The 22,045-nt window shown below is 42.3% G+C and overlaps 2 protein-coding genes across 5 annotated transcripts; both read left to right on the top strand.

Annotated features, from left to right (window-relative positions):
* Nucleotides 2,500–6,413, top strand: LOC110433901 (uricase-2). Its single transcript, XM_021456951.1, has 8 exons — nucleotides 2,500–2,874; nucleotides 3,224–3,316; nucleotides 3,412–3,487; nucleotides 4,504–4,613; nucleotides 5,105–5,196; nucleotides 5,490–5,663; nucleotides 5,764–5,854; nucleotides 6,048–6,413. Exons 1-8 carry the CDS (start codon nucleotides 2,674–2,676, stop codon nucleotides 6,129–6,131), a joined length of 921 nt encoding a protein of 306 aa, XP_021312626.1. The 5' UTR covers nucleotides 2,500–2,673; the 3' UTR covers nucleotides 6,132–6,413.
* On the top strand, nucleotides 13,676–19,846 carry LOC8058957 (serine/threonine-protein kinase Nek5). 4 transcript variants are annotated; one of them, XM_021457241.1, is made up of 15 exons: nucleotides 13,676–13,959; nucleotides 14,269–14,505; nucleotides 14,592–14,658; nucleotides 14,753–14,818; nucleotides 14,901–14,947; nucleotides 15,032–15,077; nucleotides 15,164–15,244; nucleotides 15,321–15,363; nucleotides 15,453–15,502; nucleotides 15,695–15,776; nucleotides 15,895–15,944; nucleotides 17,106–17,179; nucleotides 17,331–17,382; nucleotides 17,485–18,099; nucleotides 18,181–19,846. In XM_021457241.1, exons 2-15 carry the CDS (start codon nucleotides 14,408–14,410, stop codon nucleotides 19,597–19,599), a joined length of 2,790 nt encoding a protein of 929 aa, XP_021312916.1. In that variant the 5' UTR covers nucleotides 13,676–13,959; nucleotides 14,269–14,407; the 3' UTR covers nucleotides 19,600–19,846. The 4 variants fall into 4 exon arrangements, with proteins under 4 accessions (XP_021312916.1, XP_021312918.1, XP_021312917.1 ...); XM_021457243.1 differs by lacking the exon at nucleotides 13,676–13,959 and adding an exon at nucleotides 14,013–14,107; XM_021457242.1 differs by lacking the exon at nucleotides 13,676–13,959 and having other exon boundaries at nucleotides 14,127–14,505.

Raw genomic sequence — 22,045 nt, 5'->3', positions numbered from 1 at the left:
AGCAACAACACCTGCTGCAGAGTGTGTTTTGTGTTGTGTGTGTTGAGTTGTATGGGTTCTTACCCTTTTTATTATCTTCTTAATATAATGAAGCGTAGCTCTTCTGTGTTTTTAAAAAAATATAGTTTGTTTGGTTTGGTTGTCGATAAAGATTCTTATGTAGGTTTGTATAATGCTCAAAGCGAGACTAAATATAACATTAGCTATTACGTCAAATTTGGTCATATTAGACAATACATATTTGCACAAGCCGATAAGGCACACAAAAATAAAATATTTTCACTATTCCTACCCCTTCTAACGACTTGAGACCTCTACTGGAGTCTAGTATGGAGGTGACTACATACAAATGTAATGCAAGCAACCAAACATAATTTTATCAAACATCGGTTGGATTGTGCAAGACAACCAAGCACCAGAACTATACATTAATGCTACATAAGATTTAATGCAAGCTAAGGCTAATATAAACAATCAAGCATATCCATATTAACAGTGACCAACTAAAAAAATGAAGCACACAGATTTTACAGAGAAGTTTCAGTAACCACAAGATTCTAAGTACTACTATATAAATGACATTCATCATCAGCATTCTCATTCAACAACTTCTCTTTGGTGTTATTCTGCCTCGGTTTCCAAACGGCAATATGACCAGGTTGTTTTGCGTAGTTTGGAACTACTTATATGGCGCCCCTGATCACATCAGCATGGGTCAATTATAATCCTATGATTGAGCATACGTTGGCCTCTAGTGCCATTTACGGGTAAATTAATCCGTCAGCATTTTACTTTTTAGTTGGAAGCAGCACTCGTGAATAGCACAGAAAGTAAAATAGTAAAATACCTTCTACACATGTCTCAAGCAAGCGCAAAACAATGGGCTGCAGTTGTTGTACTCGTAGAAAACAGGGTGCGGGTCCAAAAAGAAAACCATGTGCAGGAAGTGGGGCTTCTCTGCTGAGCAGGGAACTACTCGTAGTTCAATAAACTGTTGGCCCTGGTGAATTAGAACATGCCCGAAAAAGTGCTGAACCCCGAGCGGTGCATAGCTTTATGCCTTGTTTAGTTCGCAAAATTTTTGTGTTTTGGCTACTGTAGCACTTTCGTTTTTATTTGACAAACTTTGTCCAATTAAAAAGTAACTAGGCTCAAAAGATTCATCTCACAAATTACAGGTAAACTGCGTAATTAGTTTTTATTTTTTATCTATATTTAATGCTCCATACATGTGACTAAAGATTTGATGTGACGTAGAATCTTGAAAAAATTTCGCGAACCCTAGTAGCTCTACGATGAATTCGGAAGAAGCGTACTACTGCTTTTCTCGACGAATCAGGAAGAATTGTACGGCCTCTGTCACCATCAACGATTGTTAACTGATAGGAGTACGATATTACCGGATTCTAAATTATATTTTATTATAAGACTGTAATAGTACGTGTTAAGTATTTAAGTCTATAATATTATTTTTTATTAATTTGTTGGACTTTATATATGTATTTCATATTTAAATTTCAAATGTTCTTTAACTTTAAATACTCCCTCCATTCCAAATTATAAGTCGTTTGACTTTTTTTACCCCAAGTTTGACCACTCGTCTTATTCAAAAAATTTGTGCAAATATAGTCAAATTTAAGTCATTCTTGAAGAACTTTTATTAATAAACCAATACACAACAAAAAAGGTGATATTTTGTATAAAACTTTGAATAAGACGAGTGGTCAAACTTGATATTAAAAAAGTCAAACGACTTACAATTTGGAATGGATTGAGTAGTATTTTGTCATAACTAAATTATTTAGAAAGTTATTTATGTAGCACCGTACAATTGTAGTACTATGAAATTTTTTACATAGCATTACGGAACCATAATATAAAATCAAAACACTATAAAATTTCATGTATATTGAAAGATTGATATTATTTTATAAAATTATTGGAAACGGATATGGATATGGATTGACGACGTAGTCACCAAATGACATAGTAGGCCTTGTTTAGTTCCAAAATATTTTGCAAAATCGACACTGTAGCTCTTTCGTTTGTATTTGACAAATATTGTCCAATCATGGACTAACTAGGCTCAAAAGATTCGTCTCGTCAATTTCGACTAAACTGTGCAATTTGTTTTTATTTTTTGTCTATATTTAATACTTCATGCATGTGTCTAAAGATTTGATGTGACGGTCTTGTTTAGTTCCCAAAAAATTTTATAAAATTTTTCAGATTCCCTGTCACATCGAATCTTTAGACGCATGCATGAAGTATTAAATATAGATGAAAATAAAAACTAATTGCATAGTTTGATCGAAATTGACGAGACGAATCTTTTGAGCCTAGTTAGTCCATGATTAGACAATTTTTGTCAAATACAAACAAAAGTACTACAGTGTCGATTTTGCAAAATTTTTTGGAACTAAACAAGACCCAAGTACAAAGCTCCAGTTGAACATATCAAGATACGGCGTGGTGCGCTACAGGCGGGCCCTCTGAACAGAGCAAGAACAGCCCACGTCACTTTTGCTGCAGCCAGGTCCCACATCTGTCCACAAAAGGCCAATCCCCCTCGGCAGAAGCGCAACCGCGCAACGCAAATCAGCGATCGCATCGCACTCGCACCACACTCAGAGTCAGGGTCACAGCCTCACAGGCCAGATCCCCGCGGCGGCCATGGCCGAGAACTTCCAGCTCCAGAGCCGGCACGGCAAGTCCCGCGTCCGCGTCTCCCGCGTCTGGCGCCGCCCGGCCGCGGCGGGGGGCCACATCATCGTCGAGTGGAACGTCGCCGTCAGTATCGTCTCCGACTGCCTCCCCTCCTACATCTCCAGCGACAACTCCGCCATCGTCGCCACAGATTCCATCAAGAACACCGTACGTTCCAGTGTTCCACCAGTCTCTCTTTGCTTCCTCCTTCCTCCGGCGCCCCAAAGCAGCTCCCTCTGGCGGCTTCTTGGCTACTGAGGCCTTGTTTAGTTCCCAAAAATTTTCAAGATTCTCCATCACATCGAATCTTGCGGTGAATGCATAAAGCATTAAATATACATGAAAACAAAAACTATTTGCACAGTTCATCTGTAAACCGCGAGATGAATCTTTTGAGCCTAGTTACTCTATAATTGGACAATGTTTGTCAAATAAAAACGAAAGTGCTACAGTGCCGTTTTTCAAAGGTTTTTGCAAACTGAACAAGGCCTGATTTGGTACGGCTTCGCTTGTCCAGGTCTATGTCAAAGCGAAGGAGTGCACGGAAGTGGTGTCCATGGAGGAATTCGCCGTTATTCTTGGAAGGCATTTCACCTCGTTGTACCCTCAGGTATAGCGACTCGAGACTTGTTGTATCCGGTTCGCTGCTGAGGGGTCAAGATGGGATTTTTATGGATCTCTCTTCGTGCTGCCATTTCTGGGCAGGTTTCAGAGGCCACGGTGACTATCGTGGAGCGCCCATGGGACCGTGTCACTGTCGACGGAAAGCCTCATTCGCATGGTGAGAAAGATTATCCGCTATCTTACTGAACACATGCTTGTCATGATGGATTGAAATGAAATGAGAAAGAGTCGTGAACGTTTGGTAGAGACGTGTTCCTCCGGATAGTTGGATATACAGTATCCGCCAAACTTGGAGCTTTGCCTGCCTTCAAGGAAACTTTTCCTTGGTCCCCCATCCTCGTGTCTCTTGTCGAAATCTTCAATTGCCATTTGGCATCTTTCAATGTGAGACTGGTTATCACTCACCTCTACTGTTCCAAGGAACAGCCTAGTATGGGCGGCCCCATGTGTGTGTGTCTGAGGGACATGAGTTATAGCAGTGGGGTCACATCTCACAACAACGCAAATTTTCTTTCTTTCTTTTCCCCAACTTACATGGAAATACCTAGCTCTAACAATCAACAACTCTTGTGGTTTAAAGATTGTGATGCCCTATCCAATTATGCTCAATACACTCACACATCATGCTGTGCTCAAGGTTCATTTAGCAGAGATTTGAAAGAACAATGCTGAAGGCAACAGTTGCACACATAGGAAACTTTGTTCCATCTTTCCTTTCAAAAAAAAAAAACTTTGTTCCATCTGCAAATTTTCCGAGCATTTATTTGTTAGTAATTCTGCCCATTAATACTAAATATAAGAACATTCTGATTTTTGAAGTAGTATATTCATTTAAGTCAAATATTTTAAGTTTGACCAAGTTTATATAAAAGATTGTCAACATTTATGACACCAAATAGTCATAGTATGAAAATATGTCCCATGATAAATCTGGTGATGCTTGTTTTGTAATATAAATATCGGTATAAATCTAATGATGCTTATGACACCAAACTACAATGACGTTTTTGGACGGAGGTAGTACTATATAGCTGAATGACATTTATCCTAGCAACCTCCCGTGTTTATTTCGCTTTCAAATGCCAATTTTCACACAATGTTTGAGAGAGCACTTATGCACGAATGTTTTCCAGAGTCACCTTATAACACTGCATATTGTACCACTGTTTATAGGGTTCAAAGTTGGTGTTGAGAAGCACAGCACAGAGGTCATTGTCAAAAAATCTGGAAGCCTGCTTATAAATTCTGGAATCCAAGGGTACTCGCTGCTAAAGACAACTCAGGTATTTCTTCAACTTTTTCTTTCATGATAGTTGGGCCATCACTCACATGTAAATGTTATACCATGTTTATCACTTTGTCGTAACTCTTTTCTTCTGGTTGAGGTTGATTAGTTCTGCATAAACCAGTGTGCTGGTGCATCCTAGACTGCATAAGTTATGAACTATGTTGTGATAAGTTAGTAGATCTATAGTCGCCAGTGTTCTCTTAGGCGGTAGGCACTAGTCAGGTCAGGTGGGGGCCAGCACCTGGTCTGCCAGTGTTCTGGCTGAGCTTGTTCCTTTTTTTACCTCTTGGTTTGGTTGATTGAGTTGTGAAACGGTCCTTCAGAAGATGGGGGTTAAATCATGTCATGTTTCCAGGGATTTAATACATTTCCTCAGGCTGCCACTTTGTTAGCTGAAGTTTACTTGATAAAATTCTTAAATGAACTAGAGTTGTTTTTCTCCAGTATCACAGAAGTAAATTCTAAAATTTGACTACTACTTCTCAGTCTGGGTTTGAAGGGTTTGTGACGGATCGCTATAGACTTCTTCCTGATACAAGGGAAAGGATAGTAGCAACAGAAGTAACTGCTTGGTGGAGGTAATTCTCTTCCCTTCTGAGTTCTTAGACCATCTTTCAATTTATAGATTGTTCTATCTGCATACAGTTGAGAAACAATGCTGTTACAATGTCCTGGACAAGCCACTAGTTCAGATGTTGCGATTATCTTTTACTTTTGGGAATTCAAGCTGATAGGAATTAATCTACAAGTCTACAGAAGTCATTTCATAAGTCATACTTTCTAATTTGTAAAATAGCAAGAAATGAGGCAGGGATATCCAGTTATTTATGGGTCATGGTGTTTTGTGTACACTTCCTTTTTCTGTATCCAGGTATCCTTTTGAACATGTTTCGCAGCTCCCATCGAAACCATTTTGCTTTACACAAAGATATCAGGATGTAAAGAGAGTTCTTACAGAGACGTTCTTTGGTCCTGCTGATGTTGGTGTGTATAGTCCATCTGTACAGAATACGCTATACCTCATGGCCAAAGAAGTTCTTACAAGGTTTGTATCTCTGATTTGGTCGTCTTTGTTTTCAGACCCTTGAAATATGTACACAATTTTATTTGATGAGTTGCGCTGAATATACATGTGCACTTTAAAGGTTCCCAGATATATCGTCAGTTCAGCTTAGAATGCCGAACCTTCACTTTCTGCCTGTCAACTTGGGGAGCAAAGAAACTCCGTTGGTGAAGGTAAAACTTCCTCTACTGTATAAAATGTTTGAATCTTGTTGTTTCCTCTCTTCCTATTGAATTACTCTCCAGGATAGATATATAGTGTCAATTGTAGTCTATATATACATTCTTGTGCTCTATTCCATGTTAAGCTTATTCAGAGTTTTTATATCTTATCCACGTAAACTGAGATATATTTTGTGTTTATCAGTTTGCTGATGATGTGTACCTGCCGACCGATGAACCACACGGTACCATTGAAGCAACTTTGAGCCGTCCCATGTCAAAACTGTAAGAATGTAGTCATCAGGCTGGTAGCCTGGTATGAGACTCCTGTTTCGTCTCCCCAGCATTCCCAGGCCAAAATGAACAATAAGCTGTAAGGAAAAGATAAACTATCATAAGTCATAACCCCGATGCTATATGTGGGGGTAATAAGTGGACAGTCTTGTGTTGGATGTTGTCAGCTGTAGGCGTCCAGCTTGTGAGTTGTGACGTTTCGCCACTGTAAATGTGTACATTGCTTGTCTTGTATGGAAACCTGTTAACATCTTTGAAAGCTTGCTCAATTTTGCTTCGTCGTTTGTAGCCTTTTAGCTCTTTATTAGGTATACCGGTAAATCTGATTACTTCTCCATATTTGACTATTTGTATTGTACTCCTCTTCTCGAGAATGCCTAAATTCATTTTGCTAGCCAGCAGTACACCGTTGTTTTTCTTTAAGAGAGAGGTTGAGGTTTTTATTTAGTCAGGCAGAGATGTGTCCATTCATAAAATTCATTCATTGATACATGATGAAGATATTGTGGTTATGTTACATGGGCCATAAGTATATTGGACTCTGGAGTATTGGGCCGCTTACACGGTATAGAATTGGGCCGGCATTTGTACCGAGTAAAGCAATTGAACACGGTTGCCCATTCGTTCTCCCACAGTGACACTGTTGGTCGCCTGGTGAGTGGTGACCATGACCAACCGGCCATGCGTGTAGTACGCTGGCTCGAAATTGAAAACCACCCGTCCGCGACTTGTGCTGCTGCGTGATCTAGGCACATGTGACGTGCACAATGACACAGAACAGGGCCGCCGCAGGCGCCCGTCGCTGCTGCGCGGTTTCCGGTTTCCTCACATGCATGCTACAACCTGTACAAAGCTACAGCGCGGCCGATGCCACCTACGCGCACAGAAAATTCCGGCTAAACTCGCTCGTACAGTCGCACTGCCCAGTGGCAATTAATATATAATGCGCAACTACACGAGCCGATACGTTCGGGTGCCCAAGTGCACGCCGAAAGCCGCCACTTGATCACTCCGTTTAATTTCTTACTACTTCAATGCAATGCAATGCAGTGCAACCCACTCCCAGTCCCAGGGCCGTGGACCACAGAGCCCGCACGTTCCCTAGCGCTCCACGCGAATACTCCGTAGTACACGTTCATGAACTGGCCCAATCATGATCTCGACGAACGACGAGGCGGCAGCGGACGCCGGACGGGGCTGGGCGCTGCTCGTCGCGGTACCAATTGTATGGCTGGCCGCTGGCGTCCCACCGCCTCAATTCGGTTCTTCCCATCCGCCACCAGTTTCAGTGTTTTACCGAGGTGTCGCGGTCGATTTCCTCGGCGAGAAGTAGCCATATGTAGTCTCGTTTGAGTACACTCTATCTCCATGCAAGATAAGGGCGTTGTTGCCATGCATGTGAAACAAAATAAGGATGTTGTTCCTGCAGATCTAAGTTTGGCAGGGTGTCCATCTTGGCATGATCAATCCAGGCCCTGGTCGTGGCACATGGCGCTCACGCGACACGCAGCCTGACGCCAATGAATTTCTGTTGTGATTGTGACGTACGTGCTCCTACTTAGCTCCAAATTGGCACGCTAGTTGCTGCTGGCGGCTGTCTCTCGACCTCTCCTGTGCTCTTCAGGCACATGAAGAAGAATACGCGCTTTCGGCCAGCTCAGCTAGCTAGCTGGAACGCAAGGTTTGACCAGGTACCTATGTCTTCTAGCTACTGTCTAATGCCTCTAGTACTTTTCTTTTTTTGACAACGGGTGCCTCTAGTACTTGTCCCTCCATGAAATCTAGGCCTTGGGCTGTCAGGCTGTGCCACTGGTGGTACATCGAGAGATGAACTAAAATTAAATTATTATTTTTAACTAAAAATTAGTTTAAAAATATTTGAATCATAGCTAATAGTTCTATAGATAGTTCTAAATACATCTGCCACAATATTATGAAAAGCAAGGTTTGAGCAAATTGTTAAATAGTGGAATATAACAACACAGCTACCTCTGCTGCTCCACGTTGTTTCCTTGAGCCAGATCCGCTGGTTCAGCTACGCGCGAACGTAGAGCCTCTAGCGCTAGGGTGCCTACTTGCTTCGACGACCGCCTCTCAGGAAGTGGAAGCATCGCTAGTGGACACCTACTCTTTGGTGAAGATTGCCCGATGGACGATGGACTCGTCTCTATTGTCAATGTGCAGGGGCAACCACAAGTCACACCACTAAAGGAGGACAACTCGACATCGTGGATGCCAAGGCACACCCAAGCTCCAACACCATCCCCCTCACGTGGTTGCGGGCACCACTACCTGGCCCATGAGCCCAACGCTGGCCAATGTTGGGGCAGCCACCCTGGGGGGCACGACGATCGTGGCTGCGGCGGACCACTGCACTCTATCACCTCAGATGACCTTGGCTGATAGACGTCTCAATCGCTTCACCGAGCAAATCATAAAGGAGGTTAGGCAACCAATGTCCACGCTAGTCGTGCTTTATGCGGACGTTGCCTAGCACGGTGGCCGATCTCCTTGCTAGGGTGTGTATATCCATACAATCTCCTGTGCTCTGTGAAGTGTTGCGGGCGCGTGTCGCCAAGAAGCATTAGCCCTCTGGGCAAATTATGACTCCACGAAGGAGAGGCTTGCAGCAAAGAGCAAGCCCATGGCGTCCAACCTGACGGTGCAAGCGTAGAATGTCATGACGGTGAAGTGCGGGACTGCAACGTTAATTCTTTTAGCAGACGCCAACTGATGCCAATGTGTTTGATGAACAGGCCATTCGGGTCTCCTATGTCACCATCCAAGTGTGAGTCCAGTCAGACATTGTTCCCGACAAGAGCAAACCTTGAGGAAGTTATTCTTGTTGATGAGCTTGAAGACATGTAGGTAACTCTTCCTATGTAATACCCTCTCTATTCCAAATTATAAGACATTTAACTTTTTTATCCTAAGTTTGACCATTCATCTTATTCAAAAAATTTGTGAAAAAATAGTCAAATTTAAGTCATTGCTAAAGAACTTTAATTAATAAACCAAGTTCATAACAAAAGGAGTGATATTTTACACAAAATTTTAAATAAGATGGGTAGTCAAACTTGGTGTTAAAAAAATCAAATATTTTATAATTTAGGATGGATTGAGTAGGAAGTATTAGGCCTTGTTTTCATTCTTGCAGTTTGTTTTTGGTAGTTGCTTCAGTAACCGCCTGGTTACTGCTGCCTGCCTTGTAATGTTTTCTACTTTTACTTAATGAGTATGTGACTAGATACGGTATCGATCGAAAAACTAAGTTGGACTGAAATAGAAAGATACTTTTTGCACAAATAAAAGAAATCATTACCCTGCGTGCATGATACACGGCGCGAACTCCATATACATGATATCCGTGTGCCTATACTCTTTAATTTATTTTCGAACGATATATATGCGATATGCCTATATATACTTTGTGCGTTCGGATACTCATCTCTTGGTGGTTGCACCGTCCTTGTCCCAACCTCGTGTCTGGAAAACAAGTCAAGTGCGCCAAGCATTTCGTAGACATCAAAATGGCAACCTACAAAAGATTACGCATCTGCATCTCCTTTACTCTGTCCAAGAATAAAGAGGAAGATAGAAGGGAGACACTTCAGCATCTCGCTCTTTTTTTTCCCCTTTCTTTCTGTTGACGCCAATGGTACACCTAACCTTTGCGACAGCGTCCGTTCGATCGTGCAAGTATTCAATTCCTATATCAAGTAGCTAGTACCGAACCGATTCTCGCAAAAAACAATCAAAAGAGTAATAGCAAATCAATTATGATATGGGAAAGCTAAAAAAGTTGCGTTAGGAACATGGTTAGTTTAACTTTTTTTTTTCCTTCTGTTGGCACCGTGGCCTTTTAGCTAGTCGTACGTACAAGGGACGGCCGTGGCCCGTCCTGATCAGACCATTAAGTACGGTACGCGCGAGGACGTTAACGTCGCAATTAAACTCATGGACTCATGGTGTCCAGTGCCGGCCGTAAACTCATGGATGGCCATGATGACCCTGAGAGGAGTTCAAAAAACTTGGCCTTGCTGAAGCTTAATACTAGCTTATTAGCACAGTAATCATGGTGCTCATGGCTTGGTCGTAGCCTAGCCTAGCCTGCAGTGTGTGACTGATGTGTCCTTGCTACGCTACGGTCGTCCTCAAGCAGTAGACACTGGTGGGCATCGTCAGCAGTTGGTCCAGGATCTGATGTTACGTAGCAGATGTTGTAGAATAGGCTTTTGTATTGCTACCGGCTACTACAGGTTATCAGTGCCATCGTTCCTAATCTATCATGGTTCACACATCATGAAATTATTAAGCTGTGGCTTTCGGCAGTGACCTGACCCGTGAGCAATGGATCCGATCACTAGTACCACGGCAATGCCTTTGCTTACATACGTCTTGACAACGCACTGAAGCTCTTTTTTTTTTTTGTCTTTTTTCATTTTCGTGAAGGACTAATCCATGAGCTCAAATTGACTCGTGGACGCGTCTCTGCACTGATAATCCGATCGACAGTCTGTCAGAGTATGACCTTATGGTACACCCTGCAGATGCTACTTATCAGCACTGCATGTGGGCCACCAGGTTGGATACTGCCTGTGTGAATGAACTGATTCGCCTGTGTGGCCGTCTCTTCCCAGAACTGTAGGCGCTGATCCCTGGCTGGCTGGCTCCCTGTTCACTCAGTCAGCTCATAGAGCTCAAGGTCCTGGCGAGCCTTGATGCTTGATCTACAGCCACATGCTCAAGAACAGTACCCAGACTACTCATGACAATTGACAAACACGCACGCACAGTGTTCTTCCTGCACTTCTGCTAGTTGCTACTGCGTTTTTTCTCAAGCTGTATGTCTTGCTCTGTAGCGTCATCAGTCGATCAGTGTGTGTGTGGAACCGGTGAGTGGTCACTGTTGAGGTGAGCGGACAGCAGTTGCCATTAAGAGGAACGGTCCCCTCTCTATCTAACCACTTAATCAATCCCTCTGAAAAAGAAGATCATTACCATAATAACCTATACAGAAAGTAGGAGCACAAGGCTTTGGTGCAGCAATTGAATAAACCAGCTGTGCCCTGTGAAAGGCAGGCAATAGCTGAGTGCCTGAGTTTAACAGATGATAATCTAGGCGCGCGTCCACGTTGATTCTATTGTATTTTTTTTTCAGACAGGCAGGACAGGGTGTAGTTAGTGTGTAAGCCAACCTTTTAATTTCAGATGCTGCGGTTGCATCGACTGGTTCAGCGGCCATCACATGATTGGTCCTTGGTCGGTCTGCTGCCGCGCAACCATCTGTGAGAGCTCATCATTGGCGCGCGTGTTTAAATTTGTCGCTGGACAGCTCGAGACGGTTAGTTCTGTTGCTCTTACAGAGTACACTCCTACTCCACGTGTAGAAAAAAAAGCTGCAGAGCAGTAACTGGATTGTCGTTGGATTTTTCTAATGCAACGGCTAACAACGTTCACAGTCATCAGTGCCACTGGAATCTCGCTTTGCCGACAAACTAGAAACAAGTACTGGCTATATGTACGTGCATCCGATTTGACTAGCTGTAACCGAAAGTTCAGATCGTGTAACCGCTGTCCGTAAAGCAATAACTGTTGTTGCCAAAGTATAGCGCACACCAGTAATTTGCACGCACTGTACTTAGATACTCAGGCCTTGTTTAGTTCCAACCAAAAACCAAAAATTTTTTACAATTCTCCGTCACATCGAATCTTACGACACATGTATGGAGCATTAAATATATATGAAAATAAAAACTAATTGCACAATTTACCTGTAAATCGTAAGAGCACTCACAATGCAGACTTTATCATAGAGTCTAAAGTTATTTATTACCTCGAACAATGTAGACTTAGAGTCTAAATAAGACTTGGAGTCTTATTTTTTCTATCTCTTTCTTCAATAAATATGCTGCCACATCAGCAAAATACCATAAATAATATGTAATTAATTGTCTTGGACTCTGTGATAGAGTATTGCATTGTGAATGCCCTAAGACGAATTTTTAAGCCTAGTTACTCTATGATTGAACAATGTTTACTAAATAAAAATGAAAGTGCTACAATATCGAAATCTAACAAAAAAATTCACAACTAAACAAGGCCTGATAGTGTATCTGAAATATTGTATCTTTTATCTTTTGAAATGTTTACATCCTATGGACAGCATTAAAATTGTATATCTATATAGTACTCCGAGACAAATATGCCCGTATCATTGCGATGTGCATGTGCCAACACTAAATATTTTGAAAGCCAAAGCTACCGATGTACCTACCGTAGAAAACACTCGTGCTACTATCTCTTAATTGAAGGGAAAAAGGAAACGAAGCCGGACCCCAAGTATTCGTCATTGGCACCAAGGGACGTTGATCCATCACCTCACTAACTTACCTTTACCATTATTATTAAGCTGTCCTTTTATTGCACTATATAATAAGATCAGCCCCACTGATTTCCATGTAGCACTAAAGTGTTGTACCACATCTTTGGATGGGGGGTTGAACCGCTACTCAAAATACAGTATTCTTTAGAACGCAGGATTATAGAAATACAGGAATAAGAAAACAGATTGCCCTAATATTTTAATAATCATATAAATTGAGAATACACAGAAAATTATAAGATTGAACGTTTGGATGGAGTGCAGAAAAAAAATAAAAAAATGATGAGAGACAGTGACACAAAAGAAACTTTCCATGAGGTTCAATCACTTGGTGAAATTCATTCAAAATTCCTATAAAAGAAACCATTTGATAGGAGTGATAACCCATTCCTCATATGAACTTTTCCTATAGGATCGGATCTCATCCAGAGGGGCGGCTTTATCATTTCACGATCACGAACTAGGTGTTTCCCATAAAACAAAGACATCTGAAGCAGCCCTTACCGCAAAACTATAATTTAATAAAGAGAAATAAATAAACATATATAACATAGATAGAAAAAAAAACAAACATGCTTGGCTCAACATAGCAAGCAAGACGAGGACGACGACTCGGCAGCCACACGGGGCATCGTGATGGGGACATCTCATCAGTATAAAGAGCACGCCATTCAGGTTGAGATTCTATGTTACATGTTCGTTGGCAATTTTATATCATAAGAATAAAAATGAATTTGTGCCGAATTCCATCGCACAGCAGCGGCCACTGTTTATGGAAGAAAAGAAATGCTCTCCATTCTAACCCGAATCAGTGAGCAGCATTGGCTCCTCTCTTTAGGCCTTGTTCACTTCCGGATTTTTTAGGATTTTAGGTACGGTAGGACTATTATTTTTATTTAATAATTATTGTCTAATAATGAATTAACTAGATTTAAAAAATTTATTTTTATAGGTAAACTATATAATTAAGTTTTTTGTTTATATTTAATATTTCATATGTATTAAAGAGAGGGCCCCCTCTCATTAGCAAGAGATGATCGCTCCGCGCGTCGCCGTCGCTGTCAAGCAGTACTAGTGACCTCTCATCATTAACCCGCGGTGGCTCATGGCGGACGGAAGGCTCATATATAAGCGCCTCCTCCTCCTTACCCAAATGCGGATTTAAATAACCAACCAACAGCAGACACCAGAGCAAAAACGAGACGCCAGATCAAAGGCCACACCAAATCCTTAATCCTCCCCTCCAGCACAGCAGCGGAGGCCGCGGCGCCACACGCAGCCGCGGAGGCCGGAGACGTCGGCGACGCGGGGCCCTACTCCTAACCCGTCGCCGGCGGCAGGCGAGGGACTGGGCCGGAGCGGGAGAGTTCGCCGCCGTGGAGCGGCGGCCGGAGCGCTCCGCCTGTGGCCAATGTCGGTGGAGAGAGGCCCGCCAGCGGTAAGGTCCCTGTCCCGAGCGGTGGCGGTTGGTGGCAACTGTGCGCGGCACAGTTGATAAACTTCTAGCTTTCCTGTGAGGGATGGGTGCGCTTTTTCCCGTGCGTGCGTAGTACGGTCGCTCAACTTCATCCATGGGTTTTCGTGGCGTAATGTTTTCCATCGATTGTCTTGTGTGATTGAGTTAGTAGGTGTTTGTAGGATTATGATTGGATTGGATGGAACAGGGGCTCGGTTTCGTTCAAATTTGAACTGCGGAACCTGCACTGAAGCTGCTTGATTCACGCCTGTTCCGATGTTTTTTCTGCAGAAATTGCCGAGAGTACGGGGCTGATTGGAGTTGTGGCGCGTACGGGAGATGCCAGAGGTTCTGATGTTAGAGGCTGAAGTTTTGCAAGCGCGTGTTGCTGCTCTGGAGTTTTAGCAGCTGCATTGAGTGGTTGGGAGCCATGGAGTCACGGATGGATCAGTACGAGGTTATGGAGCAGATTGGTCGCGGTGCCTTTGGTGCTGCCATCCTCGTCAACCACAAGACAGAGAAAAAGAAGTATGATGCGTTGGTTCAGTTTAGTTACTTGGTCTGTTTCCCCCGTGAATTTGCCTAGTCGACAGCTGTTTGCTTTGCTACTGCAGGTATGTGTTGAAGAAAATACGTCTTGCGAGGCAGACAGAGCGATGTCGCAAGTCTGCTCACCAAGAGGTCAGCAGAACAGAAATTTCCATGCACTTTTTCATTTGTTTGTTGTCAGTTTGAACTGTCTTCGGTGAACTGACAGAGGAAATGGAAATTGCAGATGGCTCTTATTGCTCGTTTGCAACATCCTTACATCGTTGAGTTCAAGGAGGCATGGGTTGAGAAGGTTGGTTCTTCAGGAACACGCTCCTGTATTTGCCTTTTATTTGGTTCCATCATCTGTTACCTCAACGCATGAGTTTTGATAGGGCTGCTATGTTTGCATTGTGACGGGATACTGTGAAGGTGGCGATATGTGAGTGCCATGTGCTGGTTTGAACTAGCTTTTCTACTGCCTTTGTGATGACTCTGTTTGTCTAATTATGTTCCTCTTTCGCAGGGCTGAGTTGATGAAAAAAGCGAATGGGACATACTTCCCAGAGGAGGTTGCTATATTTTTTCAGTTCCTTTTTTTCACACATCAAGAAAACAATTTGGAAATATGCGCTAACTGTTTCTTAGTGACTTACAGAAACTACTGAAATGGTTTGCTCAATTGGCATTAGCTGTTGACTACTTGCATTCAAACTTTGTTTTGCATCGAGATCTCAAGGTAAGTGACAAAGAATAGAGATGCTGTCAGTTTAAGCAGCAGGATTCAGTGTTGACCTCTTTTCTTTCTTTGGCAGTGCTCAAACATATTTCTTACCAAAGAACAGGATATTCGGCTTGGTTAGTTTCCCATGCTATTTCAAATATAATAACTCTACATGTTTTGCAATGCTTCATTCTGTGGTTTTAATATCTCATTTCACTTGCAGGAGATTTTGGCCTCGCCAAGACTTTAAAGGCAGATGATTTAGCCTCTTCGGTAGTCTTTTTCTCTTATTTCCTTTCTTTCTTGTTTCAAAACTAGTCCTTCGTTTCTGTTTGTTTCTATTCTAAAGTCCTAATGAAAACTTGAACCACATGTTTGACTAATCCTTGTCTGTTTTTCTGCTTTCATTACGTTAGCTGCCTTGTCTGTTCTCAGAATCTTATTTTATATAATGATGCTTCTTAGGTTGTGGGAACACCAAATTATATGTGCCCAGAGTTGCTTGCTGACATTCCTTACGGATTCAAGTCAGATATATGGTCTCTTGGTAATAATTTCTTACATATAAAGAGATGTTTAAATATATTAATATTAATATTAATATTAATATTAATATTAATATTAATATTAATATTAGATGCCTCTTTTAACTGGTGCCTTTGCAGGATGTTGTATGTATGAGATGGCTGCTCATCGACCTGCTTTCAAGGCTTTTGTGAGTTCTTATTTGGCTTATACTCCTCACATCAGTACCATTATTTAACACTGGTTTCCATACAGAGATGATTTGAATATTTGTCTGCTAGTGGATGCTGTCAATTTGTGTTCAGGTCCCATCTTTGAACCACATCCTTGTTTCCGTAGATACATGGGTTCGAGTGTAACAAACCACTAACCAAGCCGTGGATTCAGCATGTAATCGGACTGTTTTCTACCAATTAGTGAAATAATATGCAGCTCTCACACATGTTTGAGAAAAAAAAATCACATCCTTTTATAACTTATTAACGTGTAAGCCAATCAACTAGGAAAATGAGCATGTGTGTTATGCACATATTTATAGAAAAGATGGCATGCCAATTCATGCAAGAAGTCCCTAAGCTGCCTACTGGAAGGATCAGAGTGTTTAGAGTCCATCGAAATTAAGGTATTAGCTAAGCATGCTGCTATCGAATAGGTCGAAAATGAAAGATAAACTAGAACTATATGGTTTTCAGGATTCAGACCCAAGCCTTAGTAGGGAAGAGTGACTGAGCATCTTCCATTGAGGGGTTGTGGCTTTCAGTTATTCTATCACTTTCCTTTTATCAGTCGCCAAAAAAGACCATTGACCTCTTCAGCCTGTGGCTCTGGCTTTTGCTTGGCGTTTATCACCCTCAGACCTTCTCTCTCTCTCTCTTTCTCTCTCTCTCTCTCTCTCTCTCTCTCTCTGCCCACTTGGTTCCCCCATTTATGTATTTGCGAATGCACATTACATGGGCATGCTATGTGAAGCATTATATAAGACAGGGATAAGTTTATCTTTCAGGTTCATAACATATTGGATCAAAGTTCTTCATGATCCATCCAGGAATTCATTCCTGACTTCTGTGAATGATTGAAAGTTTATGTCTCATGGCTTCCAAAATGTATGCAAGAGGTCAGAGTTTGAGTGCTTTGCATTTAAACTAATACATGTTAGAGCATGAAATTAGATGGAAGTTTTGAATAAAAAATGGTGTATATACCAGTTCCTTTCGACTGCACTTTATCAAATTGCTGTTGTGCCTCAGTTTCATCTCATCTCCCAGCCTTTTCGTATTTTACTTTGTGGTGTTATTGATTTCAAAACTATAGAAGTTGAGGTAAGCTTAAGGTTACTCCATGTTTCTTTCAGGATATGGCTGGACTGATAAGTAAGATAAATCGCTCCTCCATTGGCCCTTTGCCTACTTGCTACTCTTCATCTATGTAAGTACACCTGAACTGTACATTTGGCAATGAAATTGGTCATATATAAAAGTTTTCCATCCATCTTTCTTGTTTGGGCATGAATTCAAGGTCATAGCAGTTTCTCTAGTGTCTGTAAACATTAATGATCCCATTTTACTGTTGAATGCAGGAAAGCACTTATCAAAAGCATGTTGAGGAAGAGTCCTGAACATCGGCCTACTGTAAGCTACATTGCAAATAGATACCTCCCCTGCAGCTGCAATACTTGTCTGTCACGCACATTTATAAGATTCTTAGAGTATTTGTTACATTTTTGTTAACAGGCATCCGAGATTATAAAAAATCCATACCTGCAACCTTATGTGAATCAGTACCGTCCATTTGCTGATATATTACATCATGGTCGATCACCAGAGAAACCTGTCACCAATTCACGGAGCAGTCAGAGAAGTATGTCTGGGAGTCAGTGTAGTAGCATTTCTGGAACTGGCAGTGATATGGATAGTATACAATCAAGTGAAATAAATACATCAGGACTAGCTTCAAGTTCCAACAACACCATTGATACTGAGGGTGCTGAAACTACTGATCTTCAGAGCCATAAAGACACTGCCTGTCCTGAACTCGAGAGACAAGATTCATCAAAATCCGTACAAGATAATCATCATCCCAGACATGATAATAAGCAGCCAAAGATAATTAAGAAGATACTGACAACTCTAAGAGAGGAGAGCAAGTTTAGGGAAAGCAATTCTCCTGTGAGAGCTAGCCGTGTAAAGCTAAATTCACCTAGCAATAGAGAACGCTCATCTGACGACTCAAAGCAAAGTGATATTTCCTCCAGTTCAAGATCTAGTGAAGTTATGTCACATGAATCAGCAAATGCAAGCTGTGAACCTGTGAAACGAGGACACACATCTCCTCCCTTGAAGCATCTGGTAAGAAATGGTTTTCTTGTGCTAAAAGCCTTAAATCCACTTCTCTGTGTTTGCTAATTCTTTTCTGGTTCCATCTTGCAGTCACCAATTGTTGAGCATTCTCCGAAGGTTAAAATTAAAGTAGATGAGCTGCTACATCCGCACCCTGCCAAGCAGTTGGGAGAAGCTGTTGATGCAGCTGCAGGGAAGGTTAAGAACAGAACACCGCCCATTTTTATTAGATGCACCAGTATTCCTGCTCGGAGGCAAGGAGTAGCAAGTCCAAGCCGTCAACACACTGGGGTAAAGCGAGCTCACAATAAGGTCATGGCAGAGCATCCAAGGAGTCCATGTCGGCCTACCCATAGTCCTCTTTTGGAACTTCCAAGTGTTCCAATTGTTCCTCCAAGTCATCTGGAAGATCTTCAGAGAAAAACAGGCAATTCACGAGCAAAATCTGCTCCACCTAGGGCTTTAGCAACCAAGGAAGACAGCAGTGCTTGCTCCAGTTCGACGATTGGTTATGCTGAAACTACCAACCAGTCTGAACCGTCTGAACCTGACTCACCAACCTATTTGGTCCCATCCTGCAAATGTTTGATACCTGACACTATCATACAAAAGCATGACATAAAAAATAAAGCAAGTTCAGAGGTCAACACAACCAATTGTGAGAAAAAAATTACTAGTAATGGTGCTATTAGTCTAAGCGCAGCCATGGTGCAATCTTCTGATACTACTGAACTAGAGTTTATTTGCAAGGATGGAATACCCTCAAGTCAAGTGGGCCAGTGCAGTGACACAGTCACTGTACTAAGTGATGAAGACAAGTTCACAGTGCAGGAACTGCTTTCATCAGTACCAGATCTTTCTTCCTTTGTCCCAACAACAGAGATGAACACTGAACCAGGCAGAGGATTCACTCCCACCCAGTCATCAGAGAAACCATCAGGTCCTCATTTAAACCCTCCTCCAGTTGAGGACATTATACATGTCATAAGCCACAGCAGTTTCCGTGTCAATGGTGAGCAGGCAGCAAAAGAAACCAGATCAGAGAGCATTGATGTTGACAAGCGTCTTAACATGGTAAGAGAAGAGATAGGTGTAAGAAGTATCGAGCCAAATCTGATACCTTCTGGACCTATAGATTCTGCTACAGTGAATCCAAATGTAGCAGAAGCTAATACTACCTTTCAGAAACCAGCCAGTACAGATACGATAAAATTGCCGACCATACCGGAAGGAAACTTTAGTACTATGGAGACAAACAATGGGTTTAAGCAGGAAGCAGCTCCAGCTAAGGAAATACTAGATGTGACATCCTTCAGGCAGCGAGCTGAGGCTCTTGAAGGGCTCTTAGAGCTTTCTGCAGAGTTATTGGAACACAGCAGGCTGGAGGAGCTTGCGATTGTTCTAAAGCCATTTGGGAAGGCCAAGGTGTCCCCTCGAGAAACAGCAATATGGTTGGCTAAAAGTTTCAAAGGCATGATGAATGACGAAGCAAGCCGCAGTTCAACGTGAGGACACATAGCCTTTGTGCCACCCGTTTTGTTTTGGTTGATTTCCGATTGTGCTCTGAATATGCAATGGTTGTCTTGTCCATATTTGGCTTCTTGGTATCGTGTGTCCCCTGTTTCCATTTCGATAGTTGTTCATTCTTTACAGCACATGTTGTAAATAGCCCAGATTTGTGAACAGAAAATAAGACATGCCAGAAATAGTGTTAAAATTTACACGATTGAAGTAATAGAAAGACTAATTTGATCAATTATTGTTTTGCCTGCGTTCTCTTCTGAACTATCCAAATTCTACCAAGAAAATGTACAAAATTGTGTTTTTGCATTTGTTATCAGTATAATTAGTTTATCAACTACTCTTAGAACACCCCACATATATATAGGCATTTTGATAACAGTTTGTGGCCATTTGGTAAGCTGATTTTAGCATCAGACGCACACAACTATTTTTTGTTCAAGCAGAGTTGCATTTTTTCTGCAGTAATTATATTCCTTCATTTCCGACTACTGAACCACAGAACCTACACCATACAAGCTTACAAGTCTTCCCTTGTTATAAGTGATGCTCACACGAGCAGTTGGAGCTCCATTTGTTCCCAAGCAGCTTCGCAACTTTGCTATTTCAGCCGGCCCGTGTGGCCCGCTGGCTTTGAACCTCTTGCTGTTGAATGGCTGCCTACCGCCGCTGCTACTGGTAGTCTGCTATCAAGCCCAAATGCTCTATATTAGTGCTGAGTAATGTCGTTAGTCATCGTGGACACATCCGCCAGGAGTCACGACATTTTACAGAGGGTTCTTTCATTGTCAAACCTCATTGCCTGGCGCAGAACGCCTTTGGAAGGCGAAAGTTCCATTTAACTGAAGTTTCCATATTCTAGATAGCCTTATTCGGTCGTTGGCAATGGCAGAGGAACAACAGTCAGAAAACGGCTCAACGAGTGCACAGGAGCCAATATCTGCACACTGAGAACGTAACGATGGAGCGATAACGAAAATAGAACCACATTACAGCTCCAGTTTAATCCTACTAGAGTGGTGATACCTCTCAGAATCCTTGTCGAAGGAGAAAAAACAACCAAAACGATCTTCGATTCCCTGCTCACGGATCCCAGCCATAGTGGTTGCCGATACCACGCTTGGAGATCTCGTAAGAGCAAGTATTATAGCAGGCTGTAAGCCAGCTAAATGCTGAGGTGGAGGAGAGAGAAGAGGAGAGAGAGTAAAAGCGGGCTGCAAGCTTACAGCCGGCTCAGACACAAAAACCAAGAAAATCTGTGAGACAGATAAGTGGGCCATGTATTAATAGTGATGAGCTAACCATTATATGAGTGGACTGCAAAAAGGCTGTAAAGAAATCTTACAGCCAGCTGCTGGCTGTATTATAATACTTGCTCTAACAAACAGTTAAAGAACCATCTTAGAGGAGGTCCACTAGTAGTGGCGTGGCCCTCACATCGCCCACCCGCACGGGCGACACATATAGTTGGCCAAACGGGCCGTGCGGTCCTAGCACGGCGGAGCACGGCACTATGCGGCACAGTGGCACTGTGCCACTGTCGTGCCGTGTCTGATAGTGCCGTTGTGCCGATGTCTCGGCCTAGGCACGACACTAAGATCAATATTAAAGGCAAACGGTTAATTTAAGCAAGGACTACGTTATTGATGAAATGAAATTCAATGAATGCATGTTTTTTTATGAGAAGCAACACTTGAGATGATTCATCCAACAACTAAATGAAATATTATCCCGTGAGAGAGCCAATCCATCCCTCCTCATCTACTAAACATAACATGGAAATTAGGGATGGAATGGTCTCTCATCATCATCAGGCCATCCTCTCGTCTCATGAACAAACACACCCTAAATGAAGCATTGTTAAAAAAATAACTGTTTTTAAAGACCAAAATGTGGTTCAGTTTTCGACTCATGTTTAAAACCTTAAAAGTTTATGCAAGGATTCATAGTTTCATACTTTCGTAGCCCCTTTTTCTAGTTCTCCACCGCACTTGTTCAAGATTTGGGGTCTGTTAGGTTTGCGGCCACACTTCGTCTGCCTAAGCTTTAGCGAGCCACAGAGCAAAAGTAGTTGTATGGTTTGATTTTTAGCAGTGGCAGTCACACATATTTTTTTTTGTCATTTGTTCGTCGTGTAGTGCATATTAATTGTGGCAAGGCCGTGGCGAGTGTGGCAGGGTTTTCGGCCACCACCGCCACACCGTGCTGTGGCTGCTATGTGTGGCATGGCGCATGAGGGCCAGCAACCAAAGCAACCAAACAACCTGTGGTACACCCCCGGAAAAAAAAAATTGCAGACAGTTACGCCCACTCATAAAATGCCAATTCTTCTCGGGCTTTGCTTTTCAGCGGGCAGACGCCATAATTCACCTCCGCGTTCGTTGCTTGCCTGCCTGCCTTTTCCAAGTTCCAGTCGCATTCTGATCCTTGAACT

This window comes from Sorghum bicolor, chromosome 3 (genome assembly GCF_000003195.3).
Source record: "Sorghum bicolor cultivar BTx623 chromosome 3, Sorghum_bicolor_NCBIv3, whole genome shotgun sequence".
NCBI classification, from domain to species: Eukaryota; Viridiplantae; Streptophyta; class Magnoliopsida; order Poales; family Poaceae; genus Sorghum; species Sorghum bicolor.
This window is presented reverse-complemented; position numbering and strand designations above follow the sequence as displayed.